The sequence below is a fragment of the Muscardinus avellanarius genome (assembly GCF_963383645.1).
Source record: "Muscardinus avellanarius genome assembly, chromosome: 9".
NCBI classification, from domain to species: Eukaryota; Metazoa; Chordata; class Mammalia; order Rodentia; family Gliridae; genus Muscardinus; species Muscardinus avellanarius.
This window is the reverse complement of record NC_137795.1, coordinates 103,799,832-103,819,921: the sequence shown is the minus strand read 5'-3', so window position 1 is coordinate 103,819,921 and position 20,090 is coordinate 103,799,832. Positions and strand designations below refer to the sequence as shown.

The 20,090-nt window shown below is 35.6% G+C and overlaps 1 protein-coding gene across 2 annotated transcripts in view; it reads left to right on the top strand.

Annotated features, from left to right (window-relative positions):
- TPK1 (thiamin pyrophosphokinase 1) overlaps nucleotides 1-20,090 on the top strand; it is a gene marked incomplete at both ends in the record, with an annotated part of 365,721 nt that overhangs the window by 122,394 nt on the left and 223,237 nt on the right. For both annotated transcript variants that reach the window (XM_080701459.1, XM_080701458.1), the window contains one exon: nucleotides 15,705-15,774. In XM_080701459.1, the coding sequence (XP_080557585.1) occupies nucleotides 15,705-15,774 (70 nt within the window). The remainder of the gene's footprint in view (nucleotides 1-15,704; nucleotides 15,775-20,090) is intronic.

The window sequence follows — 20,090 nt, the reverse complement described above, 5'->3', positions numbered from 1 at the left end:
ACCCACCACTCCTGGCCCACTCTGTTCTTCACGCCCCGCTCCACACGGCCAGACACTTGTTTGCTATGTCTGTGACTTGATCGTTTTATGACTGTTATGTGAATGGAATCGTGGACACATTTGGGACTGGCTTTTTTCCCAGCCAGCATTGTTTTCTAGAGATGGCTGCACCGCCACCTCTGCCAATGGTTTGTTCCTATTTATTGGAAAGAAGCACTCAATGGTGTGATGTGCCAAGGTTTGTTTCACCATTTACATGTGATGGACATCTGAGTCGCTTACACTTTGGAACTGTTATGATGCATAAAATGAAACCTTCTTATACAAGTGTTGGAGCCTAAGTTTTCATTTCTCTGGGGTAAATGCCCAGGGCTGCCACTGTTGTGCAGTATTATACACTGTTTATTTTATGTCAAGCTGCCCTGTTTTCCAGGAGCCATACCATTTTGCATTCCCAATTAGCAGTTATGCATGATCTCATTTCTCTGCTTCCTCACTACTCTTTGATGTAAAATAAAATCACAGTATTTTTGTTTTGGTTTTTATTTTGGCCGTTTTTATAGGTGTAAAGTGATATTGTGGTTTTATTTATTTACTTATTTTTAATTTTTTATTGGTGCATTGTAGTCATGCATTTTAGTGGAATGCAAGGTGGTGTAGACATACATGCACACATCACCCAATTAGCCCTTACCCAATTCCTGCCCCATTTCCTCCCCGTCCCTCCATCTCATGTTTGGCTTAGTGATATGTTTGTGAATGTACATCATGTACATTAGAGAATTTCCCTGTTCCTCCTCCCATCTCTCTCTGTTAGGTCACCTTATCTGCTCATCTATAGCATCTCTTTCTTTATCTAGAGTTCCTCCTATGACCCATTTTCTCCCTAGCTTCCACATATTAGGGAGAGCATCTGATTTCTTATTTTTTTGTGACAAATATCAATTAGCATAATGTTCTCCAGTTTCATCCTTTTTCCTGTAGATGATGTAATTGTGTTATTCTTTATGGCTGAATAAAATTCCATTGTGTCCATATCCCATAATTTTATAATCCATCTGTTGATGGACAACTACCAAACTAATGCCTGCGTATTTATGTTCATAGCTGCACAATTCGCAATTCCAAACTATGGAATCAGCCAAGATGTCCACCAACAGATGAATGAATTACAAATTGTGGGATACTGTGGTTCAATTTGACTTTTCCAGATGACTAGCGATGTTAACATGTTACACGCCCAGCGTGGTAGCACACTATAATCCTACAGTGCTTGGGAGGCTGAGACAGAAAGATCCCAGGTTCAAGGATAGTCTTAACAATTTAGTGAGATTCTGAGCAACCTAGTAAGACACCATTTACAAACAAATAAACAAACAAAAATGTTTTCTTGTGCCTGTTTGACATTTCTATATCTATTTGTATTCCTTTAAAAAAAAACCTGAACATAGCTTTCATATAATTTTCTTAATATTTTTGAAAATAAGAAAATATTGGCTTATTTTAGGTTTCCAGTTAGGCTGTTTGCTGCAGCAATTTCTCTTGGGTTTACAAATCAAGGATTCTTTACAAGAATTTATCATGTCCAAAATTATCTCAGGTACTTCCTAACATTCTACTTAAGTGTTTAACTTTGATTAGTATTAGCAAAATAAACAAGAAAGCACAAGTCAGGCTCAAACCTCAAACTTGCTCTGAATGACACTATTGACTAAAAATGAATCTATCTCACAGACCTTATTTCAAGCTTTAAATTTCTACTGAACTCATTTTTCTCAGGCCTTTCCACTTGTTAACAGTATTATTATTATACAATAATTCTACTAGGAAGGGACATTGGAGTAAATGCAGAAGTGATGTAAAAGAAGACCTGTTTGAGACTTCATCACACTCGTTGAGAGTAGAACATTGGCTGACATATATGAGGGTAATACAAATAGAAGAATAAGTTTTTGACAGTTGAGAGAGAGCCAAGAATAGCAGGAAACATTTTATGGAATAGAGCTAAGCACTGAAACAGTGAAGGGAATACTAAGAGATGCAAACAGTATTGTGTTCCTCGCTCAAGATAGGGACCTCAGGGTTTCTGCGTCCTTTTGGTCTACCCCCATATCCAGTTTTAGCCAACCCAATCAGTTCTACCTTCCCAGTACACCTGAAAGTGCACCTCTTTATCTCTCCTCGAATACTATTACCATAATCCAAGCTACTATCTAACCTGAACTACTGTAATGATCTTAGTCATTGTCGATACTTCCACCTTTGTTCTCTTCTAAACTGTTCCCAACATAAAGGGAAGAAGGATTTTTACAACTTTTTTCTTGATATAGGATTTTAATGTGTCATCTAGGCAGGACTCCAACTCTTGGGCTAAAGTGGTTATCCTCCCTCAGCTGTCCAAGAATCAGGGGTTATAAACATGTGCAACAAGTTGGGGCTATAAGCATGTGTCACCACACCTAGCAAGAATAAATTTTTAAAAATTATAATTTTTTTAGTTGACAAGTAATCATTGCATATATCTGTGGGTACAGTGTAATATTTCTATATATATTTATAATGTAGAATGATTAAAACAGGTGAAAGTACAAATTTGTCACCTCACATACTTAGTGTGGTAGAAACATTTAAAATCTCTTTTAGATATTTAAAAACATAAGTATAATCCTTCTGTGCAGTGGGTCACTAAACTTATTCCTCCTATTTAAAGGAAACTTTTCCCTTTGACCTGTGTCTTTCTATCTCCCACTCCCTATCCCATGGCAACCACCATTCTACTCTGCTTCTAATTTTTTTTAAAAATTTCACATGTAAATAAGATACGGCAGTATTGGTCTTTCTGGACTTGGCATATTTTCTTTAGTTTTCTATCTTCCAGGTTCACCTGGGAAGGTAGAACTGATTGGGTTGGCTATGTTGTTGCACAGGACTGTATCCCCTTCTTTTAAAAGTCTGTGTAGTAATCATTGTTTAAATACACTGTTATAGTCTGTCTTGTGGCTGTGTTAAAGGTACCTGACAAGCACAATGTAGAGGCAGAAATGTTTATCTGAGCTCATGTATTTAGAGGTTTTTCTGAGCTCATGTATTCAGAAGTTTCATTGCATGTTTAGTTGGAATCGTGGTGTCAGGTGCATGGCTAGGAACACACTCTCATGTCACAGAGGCTGACAGCAGAGAGGGTGAGGGTAGGTGACTAGGGGCATAGATCGTCCCTAAAGATGTGCCCCAGTGGCCCACTTCCTCCAGTTATGCCCACCTCCCAACCTTGCTGCACAGGGACATGCTTTCAACACATGAGCTTTTTGTGGGACATCCCATGTGCAGACTGTAGCATAGACCATATTTCTTTATCCATTCATCTGTGATTCATGCTGAAGTTGCTTGCAAACATTGGCTGTCGTGAACAGCGCTGCAGTGTACACGTGAGTCCAGATATCTGCTGAAGATCCTGAGTTCATTTCCTTTGGAGATTTCCCAGAAAGATTGCTGGATCATATGATAGCTTTTCTTTTAGTTGTTGTTTTTTTTTTTTTTTTCTTTTTGAGGAACTTTCGTAATGTTTTGCATCATGGTTGTACTAATTTATATTCCCAGTACTACCAACAAGGTTTTCATTTTCTAGTAATTCAGATACTTCCTAATGTTCTCTCTCTTAACACTTGTTGTCTTTTATTTTTATGATATAGCCATTCTGTTTGGAGAGAGATGATTGCTCATGGTTACTCTTAATTTGCATTTTCCTGACAATTAGTGAATTTGGATATTTTTCTTTTTTTTACTTCTTCGCTCTTGGCATAACTTTTATCAATGTTTTATAATTTTCAGCATCCAGATATTTGACTTCCTTGGTGAAATTTACTCCTCTGTATTTTATTTTCTGTGATTTATTTTTAAATTTCTTTTTTGGATGCTCATTGTTTGTTATGGAAATGTTACTGAGTTTTTCATGTTTTGATTTTGTACTCTGCTACTATACTGAATATATTTATCAATTATAACATTTTCTTGATGGATTTCATACTTTTCAGTATGTGAAATCATGTCATTGGCAGAAACAAATATTTTCTTTTTTATTTCCTAAAAGGCTATTTGGATGCCTTTTATTTAATTTGATTGTCTTATTGCTTTGACTACAACTTTCAGTACTATTTTGAGAAGTGGTAATTGGCTATCCTTATCTTGTTCTGGATCCTAGAGGGAAAACTTTCAATTTTTCACTATTGAGTAGGATGTTAGCTGTGGGCTTTACATGTATTGTCTTATTGCGTTGATATATATTTCTTCTGTGCCTAATTAATTGAATAATTATTTTTCATGAAAGAATATTAAGCCAGGTGTGGTGATGCACGCTTGTAATCCCAGCATTTGAAAGGCTGAGACAGGAGGCTCACCATTCACAGACAGCCTCAGCTACTTAGTGAGGCCCTTTGCAAGTCTGTGAGGGCTGGGAGTGTAGCTCAGAGGTAGAATGCCCCTGAGTTCCATCCCCAGTACCGCAAAAAAAAAAAAAGTATTAAATTTTATCAAATGCTTTTTCGCATCTATTCAGATAATCATGAGTTTTTTCCTTTATTTTGCTAATAGTGTATCATAATTACTAATTTGCATATGTTGAACCATCCTTGCATTCCAGGGATAAATCCCTCTTAATCATGGTGAATGATCCATTTACTGCATAGTTGAATTTAGCTTGCTATCATTTTCATGAGGAATTTGCTTCTTTTCATAAGAGATACTGGCCTATAATTTTCTTCTAGTGTTGCAGAAGGATGATCTTTATCATAAAAGTTAGAATACAATTCTCTTCAAATGGCTTCTGATTTACTTCTCTTTATACTGAAGTACTCTATCATGGCCTACATAATATATTTGTAACTACCTCTTGAGTTCATTTTTGTGTGTCTTGTTTTATTTTAGAACAAGTGATTGAATTAAGGGGCGTCAGCCTTTTATTTATTTGTTTTTTGTGTTTTGGAAACAAGGTCTAAGTTACTGAGGCTAGGCTTAAACTCAGCCTCCCAAGTACTGGTATTACATGCGTGTACTAACTTGCCTGGCTAGCAACTGGCCTTTAACAAATTGTTTCAAAATGTAAGCTTTATCATGATTTAATCATACTTTAAAGATTAAGACTATTTTAATTCTTAAGAATGGCCTGAAATAGCCTACATGCTAAAAATCATTCTGTATTCTACAAGATACGAAGTGTTGTTAAGAAAGAAAGCCTTCATTTATCCCATTTATTTTCAACGATCTTCTGGGAAATAGGGTTGTGGTCTTTGGCTTAGAGAAGGCCTACTGTTCATTTTTGCACAATTATCTGTTGCATTTAACTATACTCAGTTTTTCTTCTTTTTCTAGAAACATTGTTCTTAATTTTCATACTTATCTTCTTCATGTTGTCTCCCCTTTTGTTTCAAGCAAGAAGAAAATTAGCTTATGATTGTGCTCTTTTAGAAAAAGGATAGATAGTCAAGTAATAGGATTATAATATGTGAAATCTTGTATTAGTTGGTGATAAAATATGTAATCATTTCTCAGTTTCTAATTGTTTGAAATTAACCTATTATTAACTTTCATTTTAATGATTATTGTTTGACTAAGGAAATAGTCATGTTTGCTAGAAACTCTCACTCAGTAAATTTAGTTAGAATATTTTTATAAAGATATCAAAAGTACTAGGAAATTTAGAGATATAACCCTATTAGATAATTTTCTTTCTATTTTTACAAGATAAGATAAATATGAGTATTATGTTTAATAAAGGCTCTGATTTTGTTTTTGGGGTACTGGGGATTGGACTTGGTATTCTACCTCTAGGGTATATCCCCAACCCATTATACTATTTTTTATTTTGAAGCTGGGTTTCAGCTGGGTGTGGTGGCACATATCTGTAATCTCAGCACTGAAAAGGCTGACACAGGAGGATTAAAGGTTCGAAGACAGCTTCAGAAATTTAGCAAGACTTTCAGTAGCCTAGAAACACCCTGTTTAAAAAAAATACACACACACACACACACACACACACACACACACACACACACACATATATATATATATATAGGATTGGGGGGTATAGTTTGAAGGGAGAATGCCCCTGCCTTCAAACCCTAGTACAACTAAAACAAAGCAAAACGAAATCAAACAAAACACAAAGAAACAGGAAACAACAACAACAACAAAAAAAACCAGGACCTCACTAAATTGCTGAAGGTTTTGCTAAGTTACCAAGTATCATAGATAGCCAGTAGGTATTCAGATTATATGAGAAGTCTCAATACTCAGTAAGTCTAGAATGGAGGATGAGTTTTACATGCGCATATGGGATAGATAGGATGGCAACTTAGTTAGGATATTAGGATTTTGTTAATTCACCTGACTTTGGTAGTAAGGTAGGATGCTATTTTTAAATGATGATCTTGCTTTTCATTTAGAAAGTTCAGAGACTAACAGTGAGTGATCAGTCATATAGCTGGGTATTGTGGGACTTTAGCAGCCTATGAGGAATAAGTGGTCCTCCATTTACATAACTGGGTTTCACCAGGAAGTGATTTTGCCTACTAGGAGATGTTTGGTATTTACAGATATATTTTTGTTTGTCACAACTGGGATGTGCTATTGATGTGTATGGATAAAGGCCAGGGACCCTACTGAATATCCTACAATGCTTCAGATAGCTACTCGCAACGAAGACCCCAAATGTGAATCATGTCAAATTTGAAGAACCCTGTATTATAGTGATAACAACAAAGATCTCATATATTTCCTGTAGTTAGAGTTTGCATGTTTACTACAGCCAATCTTCAGTGAAAATTTAACCACTGAAAATGCATACACCCTTCATTTTTCCTAGCAATCCATATTAAATAAGCACACACGCCAACTTCATATGTACAAGACCATTTTATTTTCTGTGCTACTTAGCAGTTTTTCTACTTATGAGCTTTTTCATCTTTTTGGTATGTCATATTAGGATGGGCAGACATTTGATGTTTGTCTGCTTCCTTAAGATATCTCAGTAATGAGGTATTGGGTGTCAGTCAGTGTTAAAGAGGTATTTGATTGTAGACTTTATAAATAGGATCAAGAATGGCTAAATGTCATACTTTATCTCCTTAGTACATTGCTAGGGGAGGAGGAGATAAAAGGTGGCAGAAAGAAAGGATAATATAATCTACATAGCAATATTTACTAAGAAGTTATAAAAATCTTCATTCCATGGCATGAACCAGATCATTAGGGCTAGTGCAGCACAAAGCACGTAGATGCTTAATATAAATACCACTTGATTTTTATTTGAAATAAGGATAATTCTGTGCTCCTGACTTGATGAAAATTTAAAGAGTACTCCACTCATTATTTCTGGAATATTACAAATAATGTGAACTTTCTTGATAATTGCACATAAATATACTATAAATAAAGCCCTCCTTCTAAACTCTGAAAGAATTCTCTAAACAGCAGTTAATTTTGTATGCATTTCAGTACTCCTCGGAGCAAAGTAAATTGTTATTTCTCAAGGAGAGCATATTTTTCCATGAAACGCCTTGAGTAAAAGTTTTCCACATGAAATAAGTTTTAGAAGGGAAAGCATCCTAATCTGTCTTTCTTAACCATATCCATGAACTAACTGATTTGGCCTTTAATCAAGGTTCACTCCATACCAGTAACAGGCAAGCTTCCTTCTCTTCATGCTGTGCCAATAGAGACGAAAGGATTTAGGGTTTTCAAAGTGGAATTAATATTTTTATCAGTTAAGGCTCCTTCTTGTGTCAAGTGACAGAAAACTCAACTTGGACTGGCTTGAGCTCAGCAAGAGACTGTGTGAGTTCATGTAATTGAAATGCCAGTGTGTGCCACTGGCTATGGCAGGAGCTCAGTGTCTCTTGTCTCCTAGCTTTATCTTTACTGTGTTAACTTCTTTCCCAGATTCAATACGAGAGTCCACCAGGCATCCACGTTTCTAATCTATCATGGTAAATGCATACAACTTGATCTGTCGATTAAAAATTTACTTATCTTCCGTAGTGCCTGATAGTGAACCCTCTACTGATCCCTGTGTAGGTGAGGGTAGACTCACACACAGAACATATGGCTATGACGTTCTTATTAGTGTGTAATTGCCAGGAGCCATACTTGTGGCTCATCTACTTCTAGGCTTACTCATGGGTGCTAGAGCTGGCTTCATAGTAGAATTTGTAGATTAAATGGTGGATTGTTGTTTTCAGGCATGGGAGAGAATTCTCCATCAAACTACATTGATTATATTGTTTTTAAGTAAAAAAAATATTAATTGAAATTTGTGGAGCTAAAAGAGAAGGTCTTGTGTTAGGAGTAATGAGATTTAAGTAATTAAAGTTATTTAGCTTTCTGGGGACTTGGACAGACGCTGGGTCTATGTATTAACTAACTATAGATGGCCTTGACTTAATCACAACCAGACCAGGTATAATAGGTGATTTCTTCTGAAATAACGGGGGGGGGGGTGGTTCTAGAATTATTTGTTAAGTATGTATGCCTATTTTCTCTTTTAGCAATTTCTGCTGCTTTTAAAATTAAAGTTGTAATATAATCCATATTCCTTATAATAATATTTTAAATCACAATGTATAAAGATAAAGAGTGATAAAATGTCTTTTCCATGATCCTATCTCTAATACAAATTTACTATTGAAAGTAGTCTGTGTTTGGACTAACAAACTAACAAGATTTGATGGGCTTCATCCAACACAAGGTTTATTTAACTTTAGGGCTGATTACAAGACAGATAAGCTTTAATGATAGCAAAACTAGTGATGTTTAGACATTCCCCATGAATGGCTCTCAAGAGTGGTAGTCACTCTGCACTAGGGATGCAGTTGCCATGGAGCCATGGATTCTGTGGTCTCTAGCTTTCAGCCCTTGGTAGTTGTCATGACTTTCTTTCCAGGTGGGACTAGTGCCCATTTTTCAGTACAAGTGCATCTTATCCATGCTGATTACTTGAGCCACAACCTTGACATAAAACCTGTATCTGATTCTTACTTTTCTTAAATTTCATACACTCCTACGCATTCCCAGAGTTGCTGTTGCCAGAAAAACTTTTCAAATAACGATATATCTCATAAGGTAATATACTAGTATATTTAAGAGCTACTTTTTTGATGATTACAGATTGGGGCCATAATATAGTCACCAGTATTCACCTGATGGCTATGTAAGTCTGCTGCTACTTTTTCATGATTACATATGTCACAATGAATACCTGGTACACATTCCTTTGTAAATTTGGGCAGATATTTATGTAGGCCACATAGAATTTATGCATCAAAGAGTCTGCACATTTAAAATATATATAAGCCTACCAAACTCTCCCTCAAAGTTATAGTCTTACCAACATGAGAGAATGTTGTTTATGCATCTCTTTTCTTGTTTCATCTATACTGCTATTTCCTTGAATTTGGGGTGCTCATGTGTGCATGGATTTGGAAGAAAATACATAATGATCTCACTTTTGCGTTAAAATCAAAATAGTTGGGATTGGCTTAAAATCCTAGGACTAAGAAGTGGCTGGTAAAGGCTAGAATAAATATCTTTTTATCTCTGGTGTCCTTTTATGTAACTAAAATGAAAACATTTTTCTTTGATTGAATTTTATTTTTTTCCTCATAAAGACTTGGAACTAATTTACAAGTCTGTTTTGTAGGAATTCATATTATTTTCTTTCAACTTTATTCAACAGAAATTTTTGAAATTTTTGAAACTAACACATAATTGTGAATGGAGCTCTTCATTTTTTGTCAGTTTGTTAACTTACATTATGTCAAATTAAAAAAAAACTTGCTAGTTTGAGAAATAATTAGTGTACTTTCTGATACTACTAAAATATAAACCTGCTATAGAGATTTTTAACATCTTATAGTATTTAGCTGTTTATTAGTCTGATGCATAGTAATAAATTCATCGACCATTGAGATGACAGTATTTGAAAAGCTTTGTGAATAAGCCAATGAAATTTTTACATTAAAATATAACTTACAGAGTATTGCTTGGAGTAATCTATATAATGATGAAATGAACATTTTTGAGGCAGATTCATTATGATTTATCAGCAATCTTATTTAAAAAGTATCCTCTGCTTTGATACCTTTGGTTGGTCACTCTCATTAACAGTTGTATTTGTATAATATAATTTTTCAAATTATGATGTATGAGCTCATCCCAGAATCATTTTTTATTGGCTCATTGTAGACATACATTTTGATGACGTTCATGGTGGTAGAGGCACACATGCACTCAACATTCATTTAACCCCCTGCCCTAATTCCCACCCTTTTCTCTCTCCTCCCCTTCCTATGCTCAGCACAGTGATTGACTTTGATAAGTTGTGTATGTACATCATGTCCATTGAGGTGTTTCTCTCTTCCTGCCTTCCATCTCCTTCAGTTAGGTCGCCTTCTTCATTAATCTAAGGTTTCTCCTCCTTTATGGAGTTCCTCCTATATCCCATTTTCTCGCTAGCTTCCACATATTAGGAAGAACATCTGACTTTTCACTTTTTTGTGACTGACTAATCTCACTTGGTATAATGTACTCCAGTTCTATCCATTTCCCTGAAAATGATGTAATTTTGTTTTTCTTTATGGCTCAGTAAAATTCCACTGTGTACATATCCTATAGTTTTGTAATCCATTCATCTGTTGATGGACATCTTGGCTGATTCCATAACTTGGCACTTGTGAATTATGCAGCCATAAACATAGATACATATGTATTATTTTGGCAGTTTGGCTTCCCTTCTTTTGTGTGGATACTAAGGATTGGCATTGCTGAGTCATATGGGAGGTTAATTCTCATTCTTCTGAGGATCTTCCACACAATTTTCCAAAGTGGTGGCACTAGTTTGCAATCCTACCAACAATATATTAGAGTTCCCACTTCTGCACATCCTCACCAACATTTGTTGTTGTGTTTTGAATTACTGCCCTTCTAATTGGGGTTAGGTGATATCTCAGAGTATTTTGATTTGCATCCCTCTCTGAATGCTAATGATGTTGAACATTTCTTCATACATTTATTGGCCATTTAAATTTGTTCTTTCATGAAATGTCTATTTAGTTCACTTACCCACTTTGTGTTTGTGTTATTTATTTTTTTGGTGGTGAGTTTTCTTGAGTTGTCTGTATATTCTAGATTATAGTCCTCTATCAGAGGACTACCTGGCAAAAAATGTTCTCCCATTCTGTTGGCTCTTTGCTGGGGTTCTTGATAGTTTCCTTTGCAGTCCCACATATTGATCTTAATTTTCACTATATGATTGAAAGATATTTTCAAGTGTAGTATATGTGTACTTCAAGTATATTTATATGTTTGAAACTAGTGAAAACATATTAATAAAATTTAAAATGGTAGAATATATTTTTGATGCTCTATTTAAAACAAAATAGTTTTAGGAATGGACTGGAACTTATTTTTCTTTCAGATAAGTCGAATCTCTCTTCCCAACTTGTATGTAATGAAAGAATAGTCTAGAAATCTCATCATGGCAATGTTAGCTCTTATAGCCATTTGAAACAGGAATGTAAGGACAAATTTAGTTCCTTTAGGTATTTTCTTTTTCATAAACTGCTCTAAAAATATCAACTTAAATACAGGTGTTGGAAGCAGTAGACATTAGAAAAGTGCTTTCACTGTAGAAGTTAACCGGGATCTCAATTGAACTGGATTGATTAATAAGAAATTTTACATGTTTTCCCGTTGAAAATCGCCTGCCCTTCCTAATCTTCCCATTGCAGGTTGGTTTTTTACTCTAGTGCTCTCCCTAGCCTCTGACATAGTACACCCATGTGCTTCTCTTTCCATTTGTTTTCACGATAGTGTGAGCCTGGGGAGCTAGATCTGCTTGTTATACACTGTTTTATTTAGAGCCTGGCACATAAAGATATAATGCTATTTATTATTTTTGGCAGTTCTGGGGATCAAACACTGGACCTTTTCATGCTAGCTGAGCACTGTAACAGTAAGCTACAACCCCAGCCCTCAGTAGAGGCAAATATTGAAGTCGACCTATTTTTGCTAAGAAATACAATGAGAAAAATTGACCTCCTTCTATTTGTTCATCTTTAGCCACTAAAACTACTACTTTTTAGTATTTTATATTACATCAGTGATTCAGTATTTACATAAAAAGATCCCATGTACTTGTTAATTTTGTGCATAGGGAATTGTTTTCTATACTCTAAGGAGAATGACTGATCATTTGCCATCTGTTTGTATTATTCCATCTTTTCAGTCTCCCTGCTCAGCTTTTTTTTTTTTATTCTGTGTTTTAAACTTGAGATCATCTTTCCTTCTTAGCTTGTGATATGTAGGAGATGCGTAGTCTATTCTGTGATTTTCTGCAGGTTGTGTTTATGCATAATTTGAACTTGGGCACCATTCCTTTTTCAGTTTTCTGGGTGATTTCTGAAATGAGCTTTACGTCTTAGTTGTTTGTGTAAACACTCTTCACTTTGTTATTTTGTACTTTTCATGTAGCGTTAGCTTTTACTTTTTTAAGAACACAGAAATTTTAGATTTTTGTTTTCATTCAAACAAAAATGTAGGAAGAAAATCAATGTTTATTGAATACTTACTATGTTGCAATATTGTCATAAATACTACATAATTGTTAAATCACTAATGGCCTTATAATCCCTATTTCATGGGAAATATTAACCTTAATTATAGATGAAAGCATAAAGGACTATATCTTTTTATTTGTTTTATTTCTGATATAGAACACAGAAAATGAAGATATAGAAGATAGAGTAGTGGAAAAATAAACTAAGGATTTTATATCTGCCAAAATGATCAGTTAGATATGTTTTATAATATCCCCTTTGCTCCTAAACTCCTCAAAATTCAGAGGTAATATTATAAACACTCTTACATGTGTAGCTAAATTTGTAAAGAGGTATGATAGTTTTATAAGTGCCATGAAATGAAGAAGTATCTCAAAGGAATAGTTTCATCTGAAGTGCCCCAGGATTTTGCTTATATTTTTGACCTAGTGGCTTTGATCTTAACCTTTTCTTGGAGGCAGAAGGCAAATCTTTGGTGTTTTAAATGTGGGAACGTGCTCTTCCCACTAAATCTCATACATTTCTACACCCATTTCTACCCATAAGAATGAAAAATAAAGTTTTATCTGAAGGCATTAAGAAAGATAATGAGAGAAGGAATTGAGCTGGGCTTGGTGTCTTCAATCTATCATTTCAGTACTCGGGAGGCTGAGAACAGAGTATTGCAAGTTCCAGGCCAGTTTCAACAATTTAATGAGACTCTTATCAACTTAGTGAGACCCTGTTTCAAAATAAAGAGAAAAAAAAGGAAGGTTTGAATCTAGTTCAGAGGAAGAATGCCCCTGGTTTTAATCCTCAGTATAGAAGATGGAGGAGGAGGGGGGGGGGAGGAGGAGGAGGAAGAGGAGGAGAAAGAGAAGGAGGAAGAAGAGGAGGAGGTATAAGAAGAGGAGGAGGAATAAAGTTGAAAACATTATTAACAAATTATCTGAAAACTCACTAAGACTGAAAAAGAACAAAATATAATTATAAAAAGAAACAATAAGACTATACAGTTTAATGTTTTAAACAGGTTGTCAAACAATTGAATAGAGACTTTATAAATTGAAAGAGGTTTGAGGGAATATCCCACATACATAGAAAGAGGAGAGTAAAAGAATGAAACAATTTAAAATGTGAAGGACAGAACAAGATATCCTAAAATACATTCATTGTAGTGCTTAGAGATAGATGGAGAGAGAGAAAGAGAGAGAGAGAGAGAGAGAGAGAGAGAGAGAGAGAGAGAGAGAGAGAGAATGGAAGAGAGGAAATAATTGAGTTAAAATGGCTAAGAATTACTCAGAAAGAAGTTCTTAAATTGAGGAAGCACAATTAATTCTATATAAGATGTGTGGCAGTGAAATCAAAACACCAAAGACAAAAGGCAGATCTTACAAGGAGCCACAAAGAGAATATAGATTGGATACAGAAAAATGATTAGAGGGAGAGGAGCCTTCTCAAAGTACCACTGTACCAGAGACATTTTAACATAGTCAGAGTTGCTGTAGATTTATAATAGGACCCAGCTAATCTGTGAGGTTGAAATAAGTACCTTTTTGCAGCCAAAGAAAAGAGTCCCAAGAGAGGGGCATATCATTGCAGCATATGGTTAGGTCTGACTAGGTTTGGAAAAATATCCTCCTCCTTCAAATATTTTCTTAAGACACTTTAGCCTGGTAGATGGGTTAAAATGTGGGGGAAAGACTGCACCATGGAAACTGGATTTCTTCCTGACTTCAGTGGCTCTTTACTTGCATCTGTAGTGTTGCACTGTCTAAAACAATTCATGTGTCACTGACTGTTTTAGATGCCATGCTGGTCTGTACTGTTTACATTTCAGATACCCAAGGGGTACACAAGTACAAAGACAAGGTGCCCATTTGTTCATTTCTTCCCCAATTTCAGTTACATGTATCATTCATTTTATTATTTATTTATTTATTTATTTGGTGATACTGGTGGTGGAGCCCAGAGGCTTTCTACCTCCGGGCTATACTCCCAGACCTATTTTACATTTTATTTGGAAACAGGGTCTCACTAAGTTGCTGAGAGCCTCATTAAGTAGCTGAGGCTGGCTTCGAACCCATGCGATCCTCCTGTCTCAGCCCCCCAAGCGCAGGGATTACAAGCGTGTACCACCACGCCTGGCTTGTATCATTCATTTTAATTTCAAAGAAACATAGTTTTCTCACATTGTCAGTTACTTCTTGGAGTAGACTTTAACCAGTTAGCCCTCCAGTCTTTCTGTGTGGAATTGGAGATGGTTACTATGGAGACTGTCACATCATCCTATGAACTTTATCCGAGTATCTTTTGGTGTGATGCTTAATAAGGTTCAATATGAGCTGATGGTCAGTTGCTGAACATTTCTCTGAAAAACAGAAATGAGAGGTTCCAGCCACAAACATAGCATTCCTTAACCTAAGAATACTTCAAAGGGCAGTTGATCAGCAGCACCGAATCCTCCACAATAGTGGGAAAAATAAAAGCCCGGTGTGGAGAGGCTTTTTTCCTTGATTACCTTAGCACTTATCAGGTTTTAGTCAATTTTGTACCACTGTCACAATTTCCACATAGCTCACATGCCTTCTAGATTATTATTTACTTATGTTTTAAACTAAATTTATGTTATTGCTTATGGATTCATTTTTGAAGGGAAACTTTAAAATCACAATAAAAAATGGAATCCCATAATCCGGTCATAAAAAGAAAGTACTTGTAAGAAAATCTATAGAAGGAGGAAACATAATAACTGTATCCCATTGCCTGTCATCGAGCCTGAGGCCTGCCTTCTTGTTATAAAGGAGGAAGAACCACTCTCAAGAAATATTGAAGACATGCTAGCACCATATACCATCTCCTCCTCTACCCCGTCAGAGAGCTTGAGATAGATGAGAAAAGGAAATAAAATGTGATCTATAGGTGATTCTGCCTTGCTTGTCTTCCGCTGTGTAGAATCACTTTTAGTATCAATAGTGCCACTAGCTGAAGAGGAAATGAGCCAAGGAAGTTAGTGTGACTGTGTGTGTTTCTGAGTGTCTGCGTTTTAATGTTTATCATTTGAAACCTACTGCTCCACACTTCCTGTACTGAAACAATTTGTGTTCTTTTTATTTGAAGCTCTATTAAGAGCCTGTGCTGACGGAGGTGCCAACCGCTTATATGATATCACCGAAGGAGAGAGAGAAAGGTATGCTTCCTGTAGCTGGTGTCCACAGACCCACTGATTATTCCTCCTCCTCCTCCTCCTCCTTCTTCTTCTTCTTCTTCTTCTTTTTTTTTTTTTTTGATTATCTGGTTAGTTAATTGACACTGATGATTTTTTCTCCAGACTTACAGAAAACCGCCTCAGTGGGAGAGAGTGAGCAGCTTAACTGTGTTGAATTATTTCTTCCTTTGAATGGGATCTCAGTAGAATTAGGCCCATCTATTTTTATTTTAGAAAACCTCATTCTACTACTTCAAAGCCTCATTAAGTCGCATTATCAAATATCGATATTTGTGGGGACTTTGAACATTGGCTAAAATAAAACTTGGAATGGCAATTTGAGTTGTTATCCAAGCACTTTAAATGAATAAAAACTCATCTTGTATAAAAGAAATATATTTCTATGGTAGACGATGTGAGATTTTATGTTAGTATTGGGTAAAGCCCAGTATAATTTGCTCTAACTTAATTACTTCTGAGTTATGCACACATAAACATTTTAGGAGATCATTCATTTCCCAATGATTTGCTATCTGCCCTGTCTCGTTTTCTTGATCTTTGCATGGTGACCTATTTTTAAGCAAGGGAATATGTGTGATGGAAACATATTTTCAATCTAGTTCATTCCAAAATATTTGTAGTCCTACTCCTTGGCACACACAAAAATTTATGGTGTAGATATAAGTAGACTAGTTATGAAATGTAGTTTCGTCTCTATCATATGTGTTATTAAATACACTGAAATGTTTATAGTTTGAGAAATCACCTACTTGCCGTAAAAAACAAAATAAAAATATTATGATGTAACAAACCCTAGGTGTGCATTAAATATATGTATTTTGAAATGATGTATTTTTCTTTATGGCATTAACACGTTTACCTTCGAGTTTCTAAAACTAGAACAGCCCTTTAAAAGCAGCTGTTTCCTTCCCAGAAAAAAGAAATTCCCTTTGAGATCACAAATACTAATGTCTAGGGACTGGAGCATTCTGGAAAAAATATTCTTAAGATTGACAGCCTTAGAGACAATTTAAATTTGTGACTTTTTTCTTGCTCCTTTATTTTGTAAGTTTGCATATTCATCTGATTGTATTCTCTCAGACCTATCATGAAAAACGTATGAAAAAAATACTCAAGTGTATTCTCTGAAATGCCTTGGCCAGTTAGTTCGGATAGGGGCATAATGCCCATGAGACCCAGGTGATGAGTTAGATATTGTTGTTTCCACGAGTGTAATCTACTTGCTGGTAAGCAGTCTAGTGTTGAGTATTATTTCTTCAATGGCAGGTGAAGCTCATGAACACATAAACAGAACTGTGAAAGGATATTAACCCAGAGCTTCTCAACTATCCCTTGACTGTGAAGAACCATCTAGAATGCTTTTGAAAAGCTGCTGATTTCTACATTGATTATTTTCATTGGATTGGACCAGACACTAATAGAGAAGTAACATGAAAGCATTTTATTCACATCTGAAAGTAAAACAGTGGCAGATTTAGGTTTACCTAAATGTGTCAGGAGCTACCTAAATAGCTTTGGATTTTATTTTTTCCCCTTTATTATTATCAGTTTTTAAAAAGTCCCATCTAATGCTTGTTAACACATTAATTAGTAATTTTATGGAAATCTCTCCCCAGAATTTTTGTAGTTGACCTAACAATTGTTTGTCCATATATGATGGTCCATAAAGTGATGCGCCTCCCCTTGGTTTTCAGTGGTAATGAGGTGTTTGCAGTCTTTCCTGCTCTGACACCTGGGAACATGGCTGGCCTGGGTGAAAGTGGAGTGTGTAATAGGGAGCTGAGTGAAAACAACTGTCTCCTGGGAATTAAATCTTTGGAATAAATCTCATTAAGTCCAAGTTCTCACCAGTTGAACTAATTGGATCCAGGTGACTAAACATAATTCCTCTTAATTGTATTTTTAACAGAAAGGCTTCACAGTGAAAAAAGGAAAAATTATTCATGAGTTTCAAAGTGCCACTGCACAATTTGTGGACCACTGCTTGCCTTGTTTTTGTTTATTTATTTAGCATCCATATCTACAATGTAAAGCTCTATAATTATACAACAACACATGAATTGTTAAAGAGATATCTCCAGTTGAAGGCAAAATGAAATATTTATGTGTTTGGAATGGAAGGAAGGCTGAGGTAGACAGGAACACAGGAACAGGCTTGTTGAGGGACAGAGCTGAAAGACCCAAAGGGGAAAGGAAGATTGGATTGTGGCAGGTGGAATGGAGCAGACCCATGTGGAGGTATGGGGGACACAGAGCTGCAGGGCCTCAGGAGGCAGCTCCCCATGGAGAGTCAAGAGAGGCACTAGAGAAGAAGTATCTGAAGACCAAGGAAAGAGTGTCTAAGAAATGGAGTGGCCACCAGCATTAGATGGCTGAGATGTCTGGTATTAGGGTGTTGGATTTGCCTGTTATCAGTTAACTAGAATGTAGTATTCATGTGTTCTGTAGTCCAGAAAGCCCAAATTTAGCATTAGGCATATGGTTTATGAAGAGGAGGTGTACTAGTGGTCTCTTACTGTCCACTTTTAGAATAACAAATCAGTGCTCTAAAATATTTAAGGGTAGATAATTTTTCTCAGACTCAAATTCTTGGCATTGCATCTTAGGTGAGTTTCAGTCATTGCAGATATTTTTATCTTTCTTCCTTTCTTCCTTCATTCCTTCTTTTCTTTTATTTCTTTTATTTCTTTTCTTCCTTTTCTCTCTTTCTTGTACTATTGGGATTGACCACAGGGACATTCTAGCTCTGAGATATACCATAAACACTATTTTTAAATTTTGAAACAGGATCTCAAGAAGTTGTGTAAGGGCTTTATCAAGTTGCTAAAGCTGGCATTCAGTACTTCCACATACTGAGATTAAAGATGTTCACCACCATATCTGGCTGCTTAAAAGTTATGTGATAAAATATGTATATAATTTTGAGGTGTAAGTTACATGTATCAATATGTAGATTGTGCTATTGAATTACATGGGTTTTAACTGAGAAGGTATCAACCACCTCTCAGACAAGACAAAGAATATTTCCCTAACCTTAGAAGATTCTCTCATAGTCATTTTCAGACACTTTCTTGTCCATAGGCAGTAATTTTCTTATTTGCACCATTATAAACTTATTTTCCATGACATTATAATTCATACAAAAGAAATCATATTATGTATAGTTTTGTGTCCTGTTTTTGTCCTTTAACATAATGTTTTTGAAGTTGAGTTCTACACTGGTCTGTCTTTCTTTCTTCTTTCTTTCTTTCATTCTTTCTTTTGTTCTTTTTTTCTGAACTGGGGCTGAAACCCAAGGGCATTGATACCTGCGAACTACATCCCCATCCCTATTTTTTAGTCTTAGTTGTGAAGGGCCTTGATAAATAGCTGAGGCTGTCCACGAACCTCGATCCTCTGGTTTCAGCCTCCTAAATGCTGAGATTAAAAGCTTGAACCACAATGCCTGGCTCTGCATTGGTATTTCTTTCTACTACTCATTAGTACTTTATTGCATGGATATATCCCAGTACATTGTTTGGTTGATTCCAACTTCTGGGCCATTATGAATAATGTCACTTTAAACATTTTTGTACAAGTGTTTCTTTGAACATATATTTCAACTTATCTTTTGTAGGTAGCAAAGAATGAAGTTTCTGAGTCACAAGGTGTATATTTGTTTAACTTTCTAAAAATTGGCTCATGACATTTTTGAATTGGTGGCACCCCTTTTCCTCCCTGGCCGCACTACTACCATTGCTCTATATGTTCGCCAACATTTACTCCTTTTCATCTTTTGGATTTTACCCACTTAGTGTTTCTGAAAGAAATGTTATGATTTTAATTTGCTTTTTTCTTATGATTAAAGATACTGAGCCTCTTTTAATTGTATTTATTGATCATTTGAATGCTATTATTTGAAAATTGTCTTATTTTTATGCATGATAATTTATAACATCATTTTTATTAATAAAAAGAGTCATGACCTCAGATTGAGCCCTTCTCAACCACTTTTTATTATATTTTAAAATAAGCTAGAGAAGAGCACTTACCATGAGATTTCCCCTTCTTTACACATATTTTTGTATAAATACAACACTGTTGAATTTAGGTATGCTGTTGTATAGCCAGTCTCTAGACTTTATTCATATTCTTTAACTGAAGGGTTCCTCATACATTGATTAGGAATTTCTCAATCCCCACTTTGTTCATCTTCTGGCACCCACTATTCTCCAGTTGAACTCTATCAAATGACCTACTTAGGCATCTCATTTAAGAAGACCCGTGCAGTGCTTTTC